This window comes from Coregonus lavaretus, assembly GCF_964263955.1.
Source record: "Coregonus lavaretus genome assembly, contig: HAP1_SCAFFOLD_1273, whole genome shotgun sequence".
Taxonomy (NCBI): Eukaryota; Metazoa; Chordata; class Actinopteri; order Salmoniformes; family Salmonidae; genus Coregonus; species Coregonus lavaretus.
In genome coordinates this window covers 75909-98450 of record NW_028162243.1, presented here as the reverse complement: position 1 = coordinate 98450, position 22542 = coordinate 75909, and the positions used below count along the sequence as shown (strand labels likewise).

The following is a 22542-nucleotide window of genomic DNA, read 5'->3' as shown; positions in this document are numbered from 1 at the left end:
CTGGAGAAAAGTAAGAGCTGTCTGCCTCATGTTGAATGCTGTTTTATAACAAACATTTAAAAACTGTAGCTAAAGTACAGCTAAAGTAGCTGTGTAACTCAATGATATTGTAGCAGCCTTAACACAACACCTAGTGACCTCATCAAGTAGCAGCAGGGATGTGTTGTGTGGATTCATTTAGACAGAGGAGAGAGAGAGAGAGAGACAACATTATTAATGCCATCAATAATACCAATAATGATATAAATCAGTCACACCAGTGTGTAATGAATTATGAAAACATTTACAGATTTATACAGACAAGAGAATCGGACCTGGGCGGCAGGTAGCTTAGTGGGTAAGAGCGTTGTGCCAGTAACTGAAAGGTCGCTGGTTCTAATCCCCGAGCCGACTAGGTGAAAAATCTGTCGATGTGCCCTTAAGCAAGGCACTTAACCCTAATTGCTCCTGTAAGTCGCTCTGGATAAGAGCGTCTGCTAAATGACTAAAATGTAAAATGTAGAATAAATGATTATAATTTAAACTTTATAAGACAGTCTTAGAATACTGTAGGCATTAAAACAGATGTAATATTAATATCCTCTGTGTTATTTCTAGATTCAGATGAGCGTGCTGTGATTCTTCAACGTGAACTCAAATCTAATCTAAAGAAGAAGTTTCAATGTGTATTTGAGGGGATCGCTAAACAAGGAAACCTAACACTTCTCAATAAGATCTACACAGAGCTCTACATCACAGAGGGTGGAACAAGAGAGGTCAATAATGAACATGAGCTGAGACAGATTGAGACAACAACCAGGAAACAAGCAAGACCAGAGACTGCAGTCAATTGTAACGACATCTTCAAACCCTTAACTGGACAAGACAAACTTATCAGAACTGTGCTGACAAAGGGAGTCGCTGGCATTGGAAAAACAGTCTCTGTGCAGAAGTTCATTCTGGACTGGGCTGAAGGAAAAGCAAATCAGGATGTCCAATTTGTATTTTCATTCCCTTTTCGGGAGCTGAATTTGATGAAAAAGGACAAACACACTTTCATTGAACTTCTCAATCACTTCTCAATGGAAACCAAAGAATCAAGAATCTCCAACTACGACAAGTACAAAGTTCTGTTCATCTTTGATGGTCTGGATGAGTGCCGACTGCCCCTAGACTTCCAGAAGAACAAGATCTGTTGTGACGTCACAGAGTCAACCTCAGTGGATGTTCTGCTGACAAATCTCATCAAGGGAAATCTGCTTCCCTCTGCTCTCCTCTGGATAACTACCCGACCTGCAGCAGCCAATAAGATCCCTTCAGGGTGTGTTGACCAGGTGACAGAGGTACGAGGGTTCAATGACCCACAGAAGGAGGAGTACTTCAGGAAGAGATTCAGTGATCAGGACTTGGCCAGCAGAATCATCTCACACATAAAGACATCAAGGAGCCTCCACATCTTGTGCCACATTCCAATCTTCTGTTGGATTTCTGCAACAGTCCTTGAACACATGCTGAAACATAAGAGAGAAGAGATGCCCAAGACTCTGACTGAGATGTACTCACACCTTGTGGAGTTTCATACCAAACAGAAGAATGAAAAGTATCTTGGGAAAGAAGAGACCGGTCCACACTGGAATAAAGAGAGCATTCTGTCACTGGGAAAACTGGCTTTTCAACAGCTTGTGAATGGCAATCTGATTTTCTATGAAGAAGACCTGAAAGAGGCTGGCATTGATGTCAATGAAGCCTCAGTGTACTCAGGATTGTGCACACAGCTCTTTAAAGAGGAATGTGTGCTGTACCAGGACAAGGTGTACTGCTTCGTGCATCTGAGCATTCAGGAGTTTCTGGCTGCTGTATATGTGTTCCTCTCATTCATCAACAACAATGAGAATCTAATGGCCAAACCTCAATCAACCAGGAACTTTTTTGCACTGTTCAGAGACAAGCCTGAAGTTACTTTCTACAAGAGTGCTGTGGATAAAGCCTTACAAAGTGAGACAGGAAACCTGGACCTGTTCCTCCGCTTCCTTCTGGGCCTCTCACTGGAGTCCAATCAGAAGCACTTACGAGGTCTACTGGCAAAGACAAGAAGCAGCTCGCAGAGCCATAAAGAAACAGTCAAGTACATCAAGGAGAAGATCAGGGAGAATCCCTCTCCAGAGAGGTGCATCAATCTGTTCCACTGTCTGAATGAACTGAATGACCATTCTCTAGTGGAAGAAATCCAAAGCTACCTGAGATCAGGAAGTCTCTCAGAAGCCAAACTGTCACCTGGACATTGGTCAGCTCTGGTCTTTGTGTTGCTGACTTCAGAAAAGGAGCTGGATGTGTTTGACCTGAAGAAATACTCCAGATCAGAGGAAGGTCTTCTGAGGCTGCTGACAGTGGTCAAAGTCTCCAGAGCTGCTCTGTGAGTAAATACAAGTATATTTAAGTATTAATCATCAGTTTAGAGAAAAATATATATTATAGTATGTATATAATATTATATTGAAAAACATATTGAATCACTGCATTGATGTTCACATTAGTATAACAATATGACCATACAATTCTAGGAGACAGAAGATGAATCTATATGTTGTTTAAGAGAATAAACCAAATGCATCTGCCATTGTCCTTCTACACTACTAGTGTTAAATTAACAGTGTGTTTGTGAAATCATGATGACCTCTTTGCAGGCTGTCAGGCTGTGGAGTCACAGAGGAAGGCTGTGCTTCTCTGGTCTCAGCTCTGAAGTCAAACCCCTCACACCTGAGAGAGCTGGATCTGAGTAACAATGACCTGAAGGATTCAGGAGTGAAGCTGCTCTCTGCTGGACTGGGGAATCCCCACTGTAAACTGGAGACTCTGAGGTCAGTATTCCTCTATCACTCAATGAACACACACACACTGGACACACACACACACACACAGGACACACATACTATACACACACACACTGGACACACACACATACACACACTGGACACACACACACTGGACACACACTCATTGGACAACACACACACATTTGTAAAAATGAAGAAAAACCCTTGAATGAGTAGGTGTGTCACTGGACACATACACAAACACACACTGGACACACACACACACACACACACACACACACACACACACACAATGATTAATTTATTAGTGTTTAGAAACATGTTATCTACTGTTAATAATGATACATTCATTCATTTATATACAGTACCAGTCAAAAGTCTGGACACACCTACTCAAGGGTTTGTCTTTATTTTTACAATTTTTTACGTTGTAGAATAATAGTGAAGACATCAAAACTATGAAATAACAAATATATTTTATATTTGAAAATCTTCAAATAGCCACCCTTTGCCTTGATGACAGCTTTGCACACTCTTGGCATTTTCTCAACCAGCTTCACCTGGAATGCTTTTCCAACAGTCTTGAAGGAGTTCCCACATATGCTGAGCACTTGTTGGCTGCTTTCCCTTCACTCTGCGATCCAACTCATCCCAAACCATCTCAATTGGGTTGAGGTTGGGTGATTGTGGAGGCCAGGTCATTTGATGCAGCACTCAATCACTCTCCTTCTTGGTCAAATAGAGGTGTGTTGAGTCATTGTCCTGTTAAAAAACAAATGATAGTGCCACTAAGCCTAAACCAGATGGGATGGCGTGACGCTGCAGAATGCTGTGGTAGCCATGCTGGTTAAATTCTAAATAAATCACAGACAGTGTCACCAGCAAAGCACCCCCACACCATCACACCTCCTCCTCCATGCTTTACAGTGGGAACTACACATGCCGAGATCATCCGTTCACCCACACCGCTTCTCACAAAGACACAGCGGTTGGAACCAACAATCTCAAATTTGGACTCTAGACCAAAGGACAAATGTCCACTGGTGTAATGTCCATTGCTCGTGTTTCTTGGCTAAAGCAGGTCTCTTCTTCTTATTGGTGTCCTTTAGTAGTGGTTTCTTTGCAGCAATTCAACCATGAAGGCCTGATTCACATAGTCTCCTCTGAACAGTTGATGTTGAGATGTGTCTGTGACTTGAACTCTGTGATGCATTTATTTGGGCTGAAATTTCTGAGGCTGGTAACTCTATGAACTTATCCTCTGCAGCAGAGGTAACTCTGGGTCTTCCATTCCTGGGGCTGTCCTCATGAGAGCCAGTTTCATCATAGCGCTTGATATTTTTTGTGACTGCACTTGTTCTTAAAGTTCTTAAAATGTTCCGTATTGACTGACCTTCATGTCTTAAAGTAATGATGGACTGTTGTTTCTCTTTGCTTATTTGAGCTGTTCTTGCCATAACATGGACTTGGTCTTTTACCAAATAGGGCTATCTTCTGTATACCCCCCTACCTTGTCACAGCACAACTGATTGGTTCAACCACATTGAGAAGGAAAGAGATTCCACAAATTAACTTTTAAGAAGGCACACCAGTTAATTGAAATGCATTCCAGGTGACTACCTCATGAAGCTGGTTGAGAGAATGCCAAGAGTGTGCAAAGCTGTCATCAAGGCAAAGGGTGGCTATTTGAAGAATCTCAAATATAACATATATTTTAATTTGTTTAACACTTCTTTGGTTACTACATGATTCCATATGTGTTATTTCATAGTTTTAATGTCTTCACTATCATTCTACAATGTAAAAATTAGTTTTTTTGTTGTTTTTTTACAAATTTGAATGAGTAGGTGTGTTCAAACTTTTGACTGATAGTGTATATATACATATATTAATAGATATGGTAGGTTTCAGGAAATATATTTTCACCACCAAAGAATAGCAGTGTGGTTTTAATATGATTTTACTCTTTGCAGGCTGTCAGGCTGTCTAGTCACAGAGGAAGGCTGTGCTTCTCTGGTCTCAGCTCTGAAGTCAAACCCCTCACACCTGAGAGAGCTGGACCTGAGCTACAATCACCCAGGAGACTCAGGAGTCAGACTGCTCTCTGCTGGACTGGAGGATCCACACTGCAGACTGGAGAAACTCAAGTATGTAGAGGGTTTATGTCAATGTTCATATCAGACATGTTGGAGTTATCAGGCTAGTTAAGACAAACATTCTGACCACCACTTGGACTAAGTTATATAAAGGCTGTGTGTGTGTGTGTGTGTGTGTGTGTCCAGTGTGTGTGTGTGTTTGTGTGTGTGTGTGTGTGTGTGTGTGTGTGTGTGTGTGTGTGTGTGAGAGTGTGTGTCCTGTGTGTGTGTGTGTGTGTGTGTCCAGTGTGTGTGTCCAGTGTGTGTGTGTGTGTGTATTTGTTTGTGTGTGTGTGTGTGTGTGTGTGTGTGTGTGTGTGTGTGTGTGTGTGCTTGTGTGTTTCTAGTGTGTTTGTGTGTGTGTGTGTGTGTGTGTGTGGTGTGTGTCCAGTTTGTGTGTGTCCTGTGTGTGTCCAGTGTGTGTGTGTGTGTGTGTGTCCAGTGTGTCTGTGTGTCCAGTGTGTGTGTGTGTGTGTGTGTCCAGTGTGTGTGTGTGTCCAGTGTGTGTGTGTGTGTGTATGTGTGTGGGTGTGTGTGTGTGTGTGTGTGTGTGTGTGTGTGTGTGTGTGTGTGTGTGTGTGTGTGAGAGTGTGTGTCCTGTGTGTGTGTGTGTGTGTCCAGTGTGTTTGTCCAGTGTGTGTGTGTGTGTATTTGTTTGTGTGTGTGTGTGTGTGCTTGTGTGTGTCCAGTGTGTTTGTGTGTGTGTGTGTGTGTGGTGTGTGTCCAGTTTGTGTGTGTCCTGTGTGTGTCCAGTGTGTGTGTGTGTGTGTGTCCAGTGTGTGTGTGTGTCCAGTGTGTGTGTGTGTGTGTGTGTGTGTGTGTGTGTCCAGTGTGTGTGTGTGTGTGTGTGGTCACACACACAAACACACTATCACACACTGGACACACACACACACTGGACACACACACAAACACACTGAACACACACACAAACACACAAACTGGACACACACTGGACACACACACACTGGACACACAAACACTCACACACTGGACACACACCCACACACACACACTCACATTTGACACACACACACTCACACTGGACACACACACACACTGGACACACACATTCACTTGACAAACACACAAACTGAACACACACACACAATGGACACACACTGGACACACACACTGGACACTGGACACACACACACACAAACACACACACACACACTGGACACACACACTGGACACAAACTGGACACACACACTGGACACTGGGCACACACACACACTGGACACACACACACAGGACACACACACACAGACTGGACACACACACACATACACACTGGGCACACACAAAGAGGACACACATACACACTGGACACACACACACACACACACACACACACACTGGACACACACACACACACACACACACACACACATACACTGGACACACACACTGGACACACACACACACACACACACACACAAACAGGACACACACACACACACTGGACATACACACATACCACACACACACTGGACACACACACACACACACACAATGGACACACCCACTGGACACACACACACACACACACACTGGACACACACAAAGACAAACATTTTTACCACCGCTTGTACAAGCGTGTGTGTGTGTGTGTGTGTGTGTGTGTGTGTGTGTGTGTGTGTGTGTGTGTGTGTGTGTGAGTTCAGGTGTATCCCTCAATGACTGTCTGTTCTTCTGCTTACCGCTACAGTGTGGAACATGGTGGAGAGAACACAATGAAACCTGGACTTAGAAAATGTGAGTGTTGACTGCTGTGAAGAATATGACTAAGAATAAGTCTTAATTCAAGTGAAGTCAAAGTCAAAGACCACCATCATTACTTACTTGGTCATATTAAATATCAGCTGTAGTTCTACAGAAGCACAAATCAGGGACACCAAAGTTTACAAAGAGTTGCTTTGACAATGTGTGTGTCTGTGTACGTGTATGTGTGGCGTGTTCCTGTTACATTAGAAATGTGTGTGTCTGTGTATGTGTGTGTTAAGGATGTGTGTGTGTGTCCAGTGTGTGTGTGTGTGTGTTCAGTATAAGTGTGTGTGTGTGGGTTCAGGATGTGTGTGTGTGTCTGTTAAGGATGTGTGTGTGTGTCCAGTGTGTGTGTGTGTGTGTGTGTGTGTGTGCGTGTGTGTGTGTGTGTGTGTGTGTGTTCAGTATAAGTGTGTGTGTGTGTGTGTTCAGGATTTGTATGTGTGTCCAGTGATTGTGTGTGTGTGTTCAGTATAAGTGTGTGTGTGTGGGTTCAGGATGTGTGTGTGTGTCTGTTAAGGATGTGTGTGTGTGTCCAGTGTGTGTGTGTGTGTGTGTGTGTGTGTGCGTGTGTGTGTGTGTGTGTGTGTGTGTTCAGTATAAGTGTGTGTGTTTGTGTTTGTTCAGGATTTGTGTGTGTGTGTAATTAATGGGAATAAGTGTGTTTTATATTACCATACAGTATAACATATGATCATTCAAGTCTCAAGTTACCTTAACTTCTCCTTTTGATACCTAGAAACATCTACATTAAATGAATTAGTGAAAAGTGAGTTAACATTCTAATGTGAATGATGATGATTTCTAATATTGTGTCTGGTTTCATCCATCAGATGTCTGTGATCTCACACTGGACCCAAACACAGTAAACAGAGACCTCTCTCTGTCTGAGGAGAACAGAAAGGTGACATGGAGGAGAGAGAAGCAGCCGTATCCTGATCACCCAGAGAGATTTGAGGATTGGGACCAGGTGCTGTGTAGAGAGGGTCTGACTGGGCGCTGTTACTGGGAGGTAGAGTGGAGTGGGAGTGGGGCTGATATAGGAGTGACATATAAAGGAATCAGCAGGAGAGGATGGAGTAATGACTGTAGGATTGGATACAATGACAAGTCCTGGAGTCTGTTCTGCTCTGACAACAGTTACTCTGCCTGGCACAATAAGAAGTCCACTACCATAGACGTCCCCTCCTCCGGCTCCCACAGAGTAGGAGTGTATCTGGACTGGCCAGCCGGCACTCTGTCCTTCTACAGAGTCTCCTCTGACACACTGACCCACCTGAACACATTCCACTCCACATTCACTGAGCCCCTCTATCCAGGGTTTAGGGTTTATGATGTTGACTCCTCAGTGTCCCTGTAAATAATAACCATGGTAACACTGACACACACACACTGGACACACACACACACACACTGGACACACACACACACTGGACACACACACACACACACACAGGACACACATACATTGATCACACACACTGGACACAGTACACACATACACACACTAGACACACACACACACACTCACACACACTGGACACACACACACACTGGACACACACACTCACACACACTGGACACACACACAGACACTGGACACACACATACACACTTACACACACACACACACACACACTGGACACACACACACTGGACACACACAAACACACACACACACACACACACTGGACACACACACTGGATACACAAACACAATGGACACACACATACTGATCACACACACACACTGAACACACACACGCTGAACACACACACACACACACACACACAAACACACAGTGGATGCACACACTGGACACACACACATACGCTGGACACACACACACTGGACACACACACCCACACTGGACACACACACACATACACTTAGGACACACACACTGGACACACACACACACACTGGACACACACACACACTGGACACACACACACACACTGGACACACACACACATACACACTGGACACACACACCTGACACATACACACACACACACAGGACACACACACACACACACTGGACACACACACACACTGGACACACACACACACTGAACACACACACACACACACACACACTGGACACACACACTGGATACACAAACACAATGGACACACACATACTGATCACACACACACACTGAACACACACACACACACACACACACACACACACACACACACACACACACACACTGAACACACACACACACACTGGACAAACACACACACATACACACACACTGGATTCACACACACACTGGACACACACATCCATACACATTGGACACACACACACTGAACACACACTGAACACACACACACACTGGACACACACACACACTGGACAAACACACACAGGACTCACACACACACACACACACACACACACACAAACACACACACACACACTGGACAGAAACACACTGGACACACACACACACTGGAAACACACACACTCAAACACTGGAAACACACACACTCACACACTGAACACATACACACACACTGACACTGAACACACACACATACTGGACACACACACATTGAACACACACACACAGGACACACACACACACACTGGACAAACACACACTGGACACACACACACACACACACACACACACTGGACACACACACACACACTGGGGACACACACACACTGGACACACACACACACTGGACACACACACACACTGGACACATTTCAATATGTTGGATTTTGATGAAAGGAAATCCCATATAGCCTACTGGACAGGACTTTGCTATGGCATCTTCTGTTTGGGTGTCTCAGGTCAGGTCTGAGCCATGATCAGAATGTGTCTCTGTGTCTATTTCCAGCCCTGCCATTTCTACCTGTCCTGATCTAGTGTTTCACCCCTGACCTCCTCACACCGTCTCACTGTCCATGTCTGCTTTTAGCTCCCACCTCTACTTCACTGTGTTATAATGGACCTTATGCTTGTTATGTCACCTCTGTAACCAGTTATCAAACATACTGACCTTTCTGACCCTATCCCATGGCCCTACTTTCTACAACTGAACATTTAAATTCCTCTATTAGTTTTATTTAGTGTCCATTTACTTATTTATGTATTTGTTGTATATTGGGGTAGTGCTGCAGAGCATCATGGGGGTTTGTATGTATTGAGATGATCACATTCCAGATAAATGGTTGAACTGATTCCTGTCTCCCGTCTCATCATTATTGAATTGTTATATAGACGTGGTTATGAAACCCACGAGACATAACAAAAGATTGGTGATGAGTAAGTCTGAATCTACAGGAACTATTCTGTCTGGAAGAAGTGGGTTTTTACAACTGTTTAAAACTGTTATTTTCTGTGGTCCAGTCTAGGCTAATGTTAGCACAGTGTATTGCTAGCAGAGGCAAGTGCATAGTCAAGCTAGCTAAGAAAGAGAGTTAACCAGTGGTGTAAAGTACTTAAGTAAAAATACTTTAAAGTACTACTTAAGTCGTTTTTTTGGGTATCTGTACTTGACTTTACTATTTATATTTTTGACTACTTTTACTTTTACTTCACTACATTCCTAAAGAAAATAATGTACTTTTTACTCCATACATTTTCCCTGACACCCAAAAGTACTCATTACATTTTGAATGCTTAGCAGGACAGAAAATGGTCCAATTCACACACTTATCAAGAGAACATCCCTACTGCCTCTGATCTGGCAGACTCACTAAACACAAATGCTTTGTTTGTAAATTGTCTGAGTGTTGGAGTGTGCCTCTGGCTGAACGTACATTTTAAAAACAAGTAAATCGTCTGCTTTGCTTTATGTAAGGAATTTGAAATGATTTATACTTGTACTTTTACTTTTGATACTTTAGTATATTTTAGCAATTACATTTACTTTTGATACTTAAGTATATTTAAAACCAAATACTTTTAGACTTTTACTCAAGTAGTATTTTACTGGGTGACTTTCACTTTTATTTGAGTCATTTTCTATTAAGGTATCTTTACTTTTACTCAAGTATGACAATTGGGTACTTTTTCCACCACTGGAGTTAACATCGTCATGGACGGCAGAAAAGGACTGGAGACGGACATCGCATAACTTTGTCCAAGTGGTGGTCAGAATGTTTGTCTTAACTAGCCTGATAACTCCAACATGTCTGATATGAACATTGACATAAACCCTCTACATACTTGAGTTTCTCAAGTCTGCAGTGTGGATCCTCCAGTCCAGCAGAGAGCAGTCTGACTCCTGAGTCTCCTGGGTGATTGTAGCTCAGGTCCAGCTCTCTCAGGTGTGAGGGGTTTGACCTCAGAGCTGAGATCAGAGAAGCACAGCCTTCCTCTTTGACTAGACAGCCTGACAGCCTGCAAAGAGTCAAATCATATTAAAACCACACTGCTATTCTTTGGTGGGGAAGATATTGGCAGTATATTTTTCAACATTTTCAGTTAAATCAGTGTCCTGCAACCTGCCATATCTATTCATAAATGAATGTGTCATTATTAGAAATGACAAATTATCAAAGTATTGCTTGTAGAGAGAAAAATGTATAGTCCAAATATTTGAGTAGACTGACCAGAGCAGTTTAAAAAGCAGTATCAGTCCAAGACAGACAGTGAGGTATCAGATTTAGATTGTATTGAGTATACAGTCCACACCATATCTACAGTGCATTCAAAAAGTATTCAGACCCCTTGACTTTTTCCACATTTTGTTAAGTTACAGCCTTATACTAAAATAGATTAAATTAGTTATTTTTCACCATCAATTTACACACAATACCCCATAATGACAAAGTGAAAACAGGTTTTTAGACATGTTTGCAAATATATAGAAATACCTTATTTACAGAAGTTTTCAGACCCTTTGCTATGAGATTCGAAATTGAGCTCATGTGCATCCTGTTTCCGTTGATCATCCCTGAGATGTTTCTACAACTTGATTGGAGTCCACCTGTGGTAAATTCAATTGATTGGACATGATTTGGAAAGGCACACACCTGTCTATATAAGGTCCCACAGTTGACAGTGCATGTCAGAGCAAAAACCAAGCCATGAGGTCGAAGGAATTGTCCGTAGAGCTCCGAGACAGGATTGTGCCGAGGGGAAGGGTACCAAAAAATTTCTGCAGCATTGAAGGTCCCCAAGAACACAGTGGCCTCCATCATTCTTAAATGTAATAAGTTTGGAACCACCAAGATTCTTCCTAGAGCTTGCCGCCCGGCCAAACTGAGCAATCGGGGGAGAAGGGCCTTGGTCAGGGAGGTGACCAAGAACCCGATGGTCACTCTGACAGAGCTCCAGAGTTCCTCTGTGGATATGGGAGAACCTTCCAGAAGGACATCTCTGCAGCACTCCACCAATCAGGTCTTTATGGTAGAGTGACCAGACGGAAGCCACTCCTCAGTAAAAGGCACATGACAGCCCGCTTGGAGTTTGCCAAAAGGCACCTAAATACTCTCAGACCATGAGAAACAAGATTCTCTGGTCTGATGAAACCAAGATTGATCTCTTTGGCCTGAATGCCAAGCGTCACGTCTGGAGGAAACCTGGCACCATCCCTACGGTGAAACATGGTGGTGGCAGCATGCTGTGGGGATGTTTTTTAGTGGCAGGGACTGGGAGACTAGTCAGGATTGAGGGAAAGATGAACAGAGCAAAGTACAGAGAGATCCTTGATGAAAACCTGCTCCAGAGCGCTCTGGACCTCAGACTGGGGTGAAGGTTCACCTTCCAACAGGACAAGAAGCCTAAGCACACAACCAAGACAACACAGGAGTTCTAAAAACCCATAACTTTGTCATTATGGGATGTTGTGTGTAGATTGATGAGTAAAATAAAAACAATTTCATCAATTTTAGAATAAGCCTGAAAAAGTGGAAAATGTCAAGGGGTCTGAATACTTTCCGAAAGCACTGTGTAACTATGTGTGCTCAATTGTATACACCTGTCAGTAACGGGTGTGGCTGAAATAGCAGAATCCACTCATTTGAAGAGTGTCCACATACTTGTGTATATTATGTTAATTATTTATGCATTGTCACTTTAACTCTACCCACATGTACATATTACCTCAACTAGCCGGTGCCCCCGCACATTGACTCTGTACCGGTACCCCCCTGTATATATAGCCTCCCTACTGTTATTTTATTTTACTTCTGCTCTTTTTTTCTCAACACTTTTTTGTTGATGTTTTATTTTACTTTTTTTATAAAAATAAATAAATGCACTGTTGGTTAAGGGCTGTAATTAAGCATTTCACTGTAATGTCTGCACCTGTTGTATTCGGCGCATGTGGCCAATACAATTTGATTTGATTTGATTTGATATATAGTGTATTTCCCTGGGATATTACTCAGGTCCCACCAGTCCAGTTATGCTGCTCTGGCGCCATCCTGTGGACAGCTGGGAACACAACTTCAACTCCATTACATTCAATGTATCCCACAAAGTGCCACTTGGCTGGACAAAGCAGTCTGAATGGAAATCAGGTACATATATGAATACAGGCAGACACACAGCCTTACATGTCATATCACTGAGTCTCAGTTTAAATCACGGTTTAAACATAACAAGTCATTGCAAGTGAAAACATTTCTCAATTAGGTTTTAGGTTTTATTTATTCACACCAAAGAAAAGAAGTGAAAGACAAAACACTGCAGATAAATAAACAGGTAAAAACTGTGTTCAGGTGAGGCTGGAAGCCCAAAAGGGCTGATATGAAAATAAACAGGTAAAAACAGTGTTCAGGTGAGGCTGGAATCGCAAAATGGCTGATATGAAAATAAACAGGTAAAAACGGTGTTCAGGTGAGACTGGAAGAAAAAACATGTTTGATTATGTATGTTTGTGAGAGAGAATCAGGCTACATGGAGGATTATTGGGTAGTTTGGTTCATCAGGCTGACCCCCAGTCTTCATGGAGGGGATTATTGGGTAGTTTGGTTCATCAGGCTGACCCCCAGTCTTCATGGAGGGGATTATTGGGTAGTTTGGTTCATCAGGCTGACCCCCAGTCTTCATGGAGGGGATTATTGGGTAGTTTGGTTCATCAGGCTGACCCCCAGTCTTCATGGAGGGGATTATTGGGTAGTTTGGTTCATCAGGCTGACCCCCAGTCTTCATGGAGGGGATTATTGGGTAGTTTGGTTCATCAGGCTGACCCCCAGTCTTCATGGAGGGGATTATTGGGTAGTCTGGTTCATCAGGCTGACCCCCAGTCTTCATGGAGGGGATTATTGGGTAGTTTGGTTCATCAGGCTGACCCCCAGTCTTCATGGAGGGGATTATTGGGTAGTTTGGTTCATCAGGCTGACCCCCAGTCTTCATGGAGGGGATTATTGGGTAGTTTGGTTCATCAGGCTGACCCCCAGTCTTCATGGAGGGGATTATTGGGTAGTTTTGTTCATCAGGCTGACCCCCAGTCTTCATGGAGGGGATTATTGGGTAGTTTGGTTCATCAGGCTGACCCCCAGTCTTCATGGAGGGGATTATTGGGTAGTTTGGTTCATCAGGCTGACCCCCAGTTTTCATGGAGGGGATTATTGAGAGTCCAGCATGTCAGGGGATGGGGTGGGGGGTGGGGGGTGGGGGGTGAGAGCAGCAGTGGGGGATGGGTAGCTAGTCCTTGATTGGCTGTAGACCTGGGAGCCACAACTGCCAAGAGAAATTCAATCTACCCTTTTTATCAGCCAAGGCAACATAATGTTTTACACACCCTTTGTGTTTACTGTTAATATGTATATTTAAAATCAACATAGTTGTCACCATATTTGCTAAAGTAATGTCATAGTCAGCATAGCTGATAGAACTAACGCATTAGTAAACCCGCTACAATCATGCAGTAACGTTACAGTGTACAGTCAGTAAGCAGTTACACCGGGGGGCCCCAGTGGCAATACATTTGTAATACCAAAAGCTTGACCTTGACTTGGAAGAGTTCCAGTGTTGTGTTGGATAGTCATTACCAGCCAGCTAACATAGCATCCCTCTGTTTGAGCAGAGTGTTTCAGTAGGCTAAACTAGCTAGCTGCATTTGCTAGCTAAGTAAGTGAAACTGAAAAAAAATGACAATCTTTCTCTCTCTCTCTCTACTCACCACATTTTATGCACTGTAGTGCTAGCTAGCTGTAGCTTATGTTTTCAGTACTAGATTCATTCTCTGGTCCTTTGATTGGGTGGACAACATGTTTGTTCATGCTGCAAGAGCTCTGATAAGTTGGAGGATGTCCTCCTGTCATAGTTACTGTGTAAGTCTATGGAAGGGGGTGAGGACCATGAGCCTCCTAGGTTTTGTATTGAAGTCAATGTACCCAGAGGAGGATGGAAGCTAGCTGTCCTCCGGCTACACCATGGTGCTACCCTACAGAGTGCTGTTGAGGCTAATGCAGACCTTCTTTGCAAAATAATATTAAATAATTATTTGGTGATATGTGATTATATTTAGTATAGTTTTATCTAAAAATGATTTTATTTTTATGAAATTCAGTGAGGAGGATGGTCCTCCCCTTCCTCCTCTGAGGAGCCTCCAGATCACTGACTTCCTGAAATGTTCGAGGGACCTCGTTGGGTACCTCCCCTCTTTCCCAAAGAGGAGGAAGAAAGGAGAGTACCCAGTTGTCATCTGCTTCTTGGTCCTCAGCCCAAACATGATGGACTCTAAACATTCAGGCCACCTTTCAGGCTGCTCATCCACCAGAGGGTCCTGAAAATACAAGTACAATTGTTGGACATCTGACAGACATGGTAGAGGCCAGATTGTACACCTCAATACTTAGAATGCATAGCAGGTTGTCACTGTATACAGTCTTAGTACCTACCTTTGAACGGTTCCATCCATCCACCTGGTGAAGTAGTCCCACATTGTGCAGATGTAGGTGTAGTTACCACTGTTGGGTACAAGTGGCCCCACCAGGTCCATTCCCACCAACTCCCAGAGTTCTGAGGTCTGAAAAATAATTCCATACTTGCCTTAATAACTGACGGCTAGTGTTGAGATTTATCGCTTTTTAAATCATTGACATTGGGATGATTCATAGACAGCTCCATCATTATAATTGTACCTTCACAGATTTATAATTCACTTCCTGAATGGCACAGCCAGAATTCCACCTCTCCCTTCTGTTTAACAATAGGTCTTTCCCCTGGCAGTTAGGACATTGGGACACCTCTCCCTTCTGTTTAACAATAGGTCTTTCCCCTGGCAGTTAGGACATTGGGACACCTCTCCCTTCTGTTTAACAATAGGTCTTTCCCCTGGCAGTTAGGACATCGGGACACCTCTCCCTTCTGTTTAACAATAGGTCTTTCCCCTGGCAGTTAGGACATCGGGACACCTCTCCCTTCTGTTTAACAATAGGTCTTTCCCCTGGCAGTTAGGACATCGGGACACCTCTCCCTTCTGTTTAACAATAGGTCTTTCCTCTGGCGGTTAGGATATCGGGACACCTCTCCCTTCTGTTTAACAATAGGTCTTTCCCCTGGCAGTTAGGACATTGGGACACCTCTCCCTTCTGTTTAACAATAGGTCTTTCCTCTGGCACCTTAAGAGAAGATACATACAAGACGTGTGGTATTGTTGAAGCCTCCTCATTTTCTCTAAGGACACCAAATCAACTAAATGCACTTCATCTCCATGAATAACAATGAACAAGCAGAGTTTGACTCAAAGGTGTGTGTCCATTAACATTGGCTGCATATCCATTGTCCTTCTACCAAAGTGTGGACTTGCACATTTCTTCTGGTCTCATGTATTTACCAATGGTGTAAAGTAGCTCAAACCAATTTCAGGTGGCTTCATCAACAGACGGAATGTATTCCACATTTTGACCAGGGCCCATACGGTTCCACAGGGTTCCACAGGGTTCCACAGGGTTCCATAGGGTTCCATAGGGTTTCATAGGGTTCCATAGGGTTCCATAGGGTTTCATAGGCCTCTGGTCAAAAGTAGTGCATTATACAGGGCAAAGTTATAGGGAATAGGGTGCCCTTTGGGACGCATTCCTCCAGTTGAGCCCTACCCTGCCTATTGTAAATCATTTCTCCATCCCATTCCTCCAGTTGAGCCCCACCCTGCCTATTGTAAATAATTTCTCCATCCCATTCCTCCAGTTGAGCCCCACCCTGCCTATTGTAAATAATTTCTCCATCCCATTCCTCCAGTTGAGCCCCACCCTGCCTATTGTAAATCATTTCTCCATCCCATTCCTCCAGTTGAGCCCCACCCTGCCTATTGTAAATCATTTCTCCATCCCATTCCTCCAGTTGGGCCCCACCCTGCCTATTGTAAATCATTTCTCCATCCCATTCCTCCAGTTGAGCAAATGCAGAGGAAAGGCTGTGACTATAATTAATGTAGTAAATTAATCTTCCCATCAATAACTTATTTTGATGAACTTCCTTTATTTTATAGGTGTGTGTCACTTTGGAAGGTTTAATAAAACATTAATCAAGAAATCCATCTTTTCATTGATGGAATATTCAATAGACTGAATATGAATGTACTAATGAGATGAATGAGTTGCATTTCAGTCATGTGTGGTGTTGTTGCCATTCAGCCTCATCTAGCGTTGGTGTGGAACAACTGATAACTGACTAAATACCTCAGCCTTAGGAAATCACTGGGGAAAGAAGTCACACTTCCACTTTTCACTCATCTCTATTTGACTTGCTGTAATACAGAGCTACAGGCAGTATTAAATCATATATTACATCTCTAACCAGAGATACAGGCCGTATTAAATCATACATTACATCTCTAACCAGAGATACAGGCCGTATCAAATCATACATTACATCTCTAACCAGAGATACAGGCCGTATCAAATCATACATTACATCTCTAACCAGAGATACAGGCCGTATTAAATCATACATTACATCTCTAACCAGAGATACAGGCCGTATTAAATCATACATTACATCTCTAACCAGAGATACAGGCCGTATTAAATCATACATTATATGTATTCACTAACTGTAAGTCGCTCTGGATAAGAGCGTCTGCTAAATGACTAAAATGTAAATGTAAATGAACACATAAGAGATTGACTGCCGACACTGTTCAGAGGTGCTAAGTACTAAATAAAGGTGAAATAAAAATAAATAAAAAACTGTCGGCAGGCAAACGTTTGACAATCCAACCGGTGTGTCTGAGCTTTTAGAGGAGGGGAGACACCCTTCTGTGCGTCTGTCACAGCTGAAGACTAACACAGAGGAAGAGGGCTGTTGGTCTGAGAGGAGGAGTGAAAAGGAAGGTAGGGGGAGAGATCAGGGCCTAACGTGCTTAACAGTCCAGAGAGAGGAGTGTGAGAAAGCCATCAAGGAGACCACACCTCTGTTAAAATGAAGAAGCACCAGTAACTACAACCACAACCCCCTCTGCTTCCTCCCCTGGCCCCTCTCTACTATCCCCTCATTACCACTGGTGGTCCTGGAGGTAGAGCTCAGTGTTGCCAGATTGGGTAGTTTCACACCTAAAAGAAATGCGATGCAAGAAACATACAAATCCCGCCCACCCAGCTCACAGAGAAATCTGTTAAAATGTGGCTACTTTTTAGTGGATTGGGCAGGATTTTGGTTCTGATTGTGCTAGAAAGTGGCAATAAAATCTGGCAACACTGGTAGAGCTATACCGGCCTTGGGGTGGGGAAGAAAGCCTCCGAGCAGCCTCCAAGTATGCTTTTATATTTTCCTTTAAGTGGAAAACATCAGATTTGTTCATGTTTAGCCTCTGGAAGACTATACATAGACTGAAAACTCAGAATGGATCCTGCTGAACAACTAGCAGTGAGTAATGATAGGATGTGTCAACAGAACACTGAGGGATAGAGAGCAACTGGACATGCCTAGCTCTGGAACAGGGACGGCCTGTTCAATAGGGCGATATGGGCGACGCACTGCCAAACGGGAAAAGGAAGGAATTTTTTTTCTAATCAATTATATCACGGCAACAGTAGTTATCAGTGTTGTAATCTATACGTCTGATCTGCCACAGTGCCACACTGCCACTAAATGTCCAATCAGGCTAAAGTCGTGCTTCAAATGGCTCCACCCCCTTTTGGGGCGATTTCAGTCAGATTGAAAATCGCCCAGAACTTCTGTCATAGACTCCCATGTAAAATCTATTTTTTTCAAATTTCAGAGCCTTCAATACAATCTCAATGGGTATCTGTGGGCTTGCACTTACGCGCTTTCGTCACATGAACGTAACTAAGAAAAGAGAGGGTAGCAGCCTCAATCAATTCACTACTACTATCAACATGGCTAGGCTTCAGTGCAACTCGATTGTGTCTTTGAATGAAGTTCCTTTTTGTCGGCGAACAAATGAAGATAAATTGGCAACGAAACAATTAGGACCTCCCAGACCAAATTTAATAATTCAACAGGTTTCTACTAAAGGGGGGAAGTCCTACACCCGAGGATTTTCCAAAAATTGGTATGAACGAAAAACCTGGCTAGCAGGCTGCGATGTAGCTAATGCAGTTTTCTGCTACCCCTGCTTACTCATTCACCCTGAAGGCGGCACTTCAGACAGCACCGCTTGGACAGCGACTGGTGTAACCGACATGCACCATCTTTCAGAAAAGATTAAGAAACATGAGCTGTCAAAGACCCACATGGATAGCTGTTTGAGAATTTCTGCTTTGGGGAGAGTGAATATTGCCACTCAACTGGATGAGGGATACAGGCTAGCTGTCCGCCGCCACAACGATGAAGTTAGCAAGAACCGCCATATCCTCAGCCGGCTAATCCAGTGTGTGAAGTTTTGCGGCGTGTTTGAGTTAGCTTTGCGAGGCAAAGATGAAACTGTGGGCTCCACCAACCCTGGTATTTTTCTTGGACTTGTCAACTTTTTGGCACAATTAGATGAGGTGTTTGATGACCATCTTAAAAATGCTAAAGTTTTCAAGGGCACATCAAAGACCATTCAAAACGAGCTACTGGAGTGTATGCTAGCGGTCACGAGGGAACATATTGTGGAGGAGGTGAAGTCTGCGAACTTCGTAGCTATCCAAGCTGACGAGACCACGGACGTTTCTACACAGACACAGTTGGTGCTTGTGCTGAGGTACATAGATAGCAAGCACAAAGTGCAGGAGCGCTTTTTTGAGTTCCTTCCCATCTCGGAATCAACCTGTCTCAATCGCCAGTGTACTTTTGGAGAGACTGAACGGTCTTTTTGCCGATGACGAGAAAGTCAAACTCATTGCGCAAGCTTACGATGGAGCCAGTGTGATGAGGGGAGAGAAGTGTCCTGAGTGGCGCAGTGGTCTAAGGCTCTGCATCGCAGTGTTAACTGTGCCACTAGATCCTGGTTCGAATCCAGGCTCTGTCGCAGCCGGCCGCGACCGGGAGATTCATGGGCGGCGCACAATTGGCCCAGCGTCGTCCAGGGTAGGGGAGGGAATGGCCGGCAGGGATGTAGCTCAGTTGATAGAGCATGGCGTTTGCAACGCCAGGGTTGTGGGTTCGATTCCCACGGGGGGCCAGTATAAAAAAAATATATATGTATTCACTAACTGTAAGTCGCTCTGGATAAGAGCGTCTGCTAAATGACTAAAATGTAAATGTAAATGTAGAAGGCTGGTGTGCAGAAAAAGGTGCGTGAGCATTTCAAGAATGCCCATTACGTGCATTGCTATGCGCATCAGCTGAATTTGATCATGCAGCAAGCTACTTCTCGCATCAAAAAAGTGAACATTTTCTTTTCCGATCTGAGCGGGATTACAACTTTTTTTCCCGGTCACCCAAACGCACCAGCATTCTTGACCAGACTGTTGCACGAAGACTGCCCAGACCTTCATCCACACAGTGGAACTTCAACAGCAGAGCCGTGAACACTGTCTACGAGAATCGAGACGACCTCATAGAATGTTTTGAAGCCATCCGGACGGGTTCATTGGGTTCATTTGACCAGGGCACAGTGAGAGAGGCATCTGGCTACGTGAGGATGCTGCATGATGAAGATTTTATTTTTTTCCTGCGGCTTTTTCACAAAATCATGCCCCACGTCGACATTCTGTACCAGAAGCTACAGAAGAAGGACATCGATGCTGTCTTTATCAAAAGTGCCCTCGACAGCTTCACAAGCAGTGTGCAGGCCATAAGGTAAGATTAAACAATATCATTCGATCTTTCTCAAAGCAGAGCTTTATTTGAAAATGTATGCATGAAAGGAGACTGCATTTGTGTTTGAAATTACATTATTCTCATTATATATGGCCAGTGGTGTAATCTATTTTATTTTATATACTATGTGTACTGTGCAGTGGTGCTCATAAGTGTATGAACACATTCTAAAGTTGACTAAAAAGAGGAATAAAAAAATAAAAAAATAATCTTTTGGAAATTTATCTTAATGACTTAATTAAAAAAGTTGGAAAATCCAACCTTTATGGACACCAATTTTCTTTTCTTTTTTATTCCTCTTTTTAGTCAACTTTAGCATGGGATCATAAGCTTATGAGCACCACTGTATACTGTGCTGAACATCCAGGCTATGTGAGACACAAAGGCTAACTTAAACACTAAAGACTTTATGCATCCCTGCCCATTTTAAGTGGAACTGAAGTATTTGTACTATACATCATGGATACATTGCATATACCTGTGCATCACATAGACAACAATACTGTACAAAGCCAACAAACACATTGGTCTGTTTGCCTTCAGGGACTCCTCTCAACAGCAGCTGCAAGAAGCAACAGGAGCCAAAAGACCCAGAACAGCTTTGAGAGAAGAGGAGAAGCAGAGGCTGTCTGAAGAGGTCTGCAACACCATCCTGGATCACACCAAAGAAAGGTTCTCTTTCTCTGGCCACCTTGTGAGTGCTACCTTACTGCAAGCAGACATGTTTGAAAGGTACTGCCATTCATTTCCTGATGAGGCTCTGAATGCCACTGTGAATGCATACCCCATGCTGAGCAAGGCAAAGCTCAAGACAGAACTATCTCTGATCTATGAGAATCCTGAATTCAAGGGAGACTGTGGTGCACTGGCACTGTACCAGGTTCTCATGAGCTACAACCTCCAGGAGACGTTCTCTGAGACTGTGACTCTGTTGAACATCCTCATAACTACTCCCATGACAACAGCTGAAGCTGAGAGAAGTTTCTCAACTTTGACACGAGTTAAGACATTCCTGCGAAATTCAATGGGCCAGGAACGTCTGAATGCACTGGCCATGCTTTCCATGGAGAGGGAACTAGTCCTCAGCATGCCTGATTTCAATGAGAAAGTCATTGAACGCTTTGCTGTATTGAAACAGAGAAGAGAACAGTTTCAGTACAAGTAATGTAGCCTCTCTCTCTCTTTGTCCCTCCCTCCCTGTCTCTTTAACACACACACGCCCAAATCAGTTCACAGTTGATGTTGTTTAAAATAGTTATTTTTCATTTTAAAAAAAAGTAAAACAAAAAAAAATATCTGTTCATGTTCATTTTTACAAATCTATACAATTGGCCAGAATATGGTTGTTCATATTTACAAATCTATACAATTGGCCAGAATATGGTTGTTCATTTTTACAAAGCCATACAGATAGCTGTGTTTACCTTTTCTAGAAATTACTTTCAAATTCTGTTTTCAAGCAAAATGTCTATCACTGTTCATTTTCACAAATCTATACAAGAGGGCAGAATATGGAAGTCTATAAAAATGTCTTATTACCAATAACTTGCATCAATGTTTTCAGTAGCCTCTATCAAAAGCTCCTGCTTGCTTGTTGTGAATTATGCTCAGGTGCACATATTTCCAATTCAACCATGAGGCAAAAAATGTGGTAAAAGCTCTTGTTGATCCTGCAATCTGAACAAATACC

General features: G+C 43.3%; 2 protein-coding genes across 2 annotated transcripts in view; both read left to right on the top strand.

Annotated features, from left to right (window-relative positions):
- The window catches only part of LOC311119430 (NLR family CARD domain-containing protein 3-like), a 75830-nt gene that overhangs the window by 5285 nt on the left and 48003 nt on the right, over window positions 1–22542 (top strand). The gene's annotated exons all lie outside the window — the stretch shown is intronic.
- Window positions 6668–8140, top strand: LOC311119429 (stonustoxin subunit beta-like). The gene is made up of 2 exons (XM_084194123.1): window positions 6668–6707; window positions 7550–8140. Exons 1-2 carry the CDS (start codon window positions 6686–6688, stop codon window positions 8074–8076), a joined length of 549 nt encoding a protein of 182 aa, XP_084050249.1. The 5' UTR covers window positions 6668–6685; the 3' UTR covers window positions 8077–8140.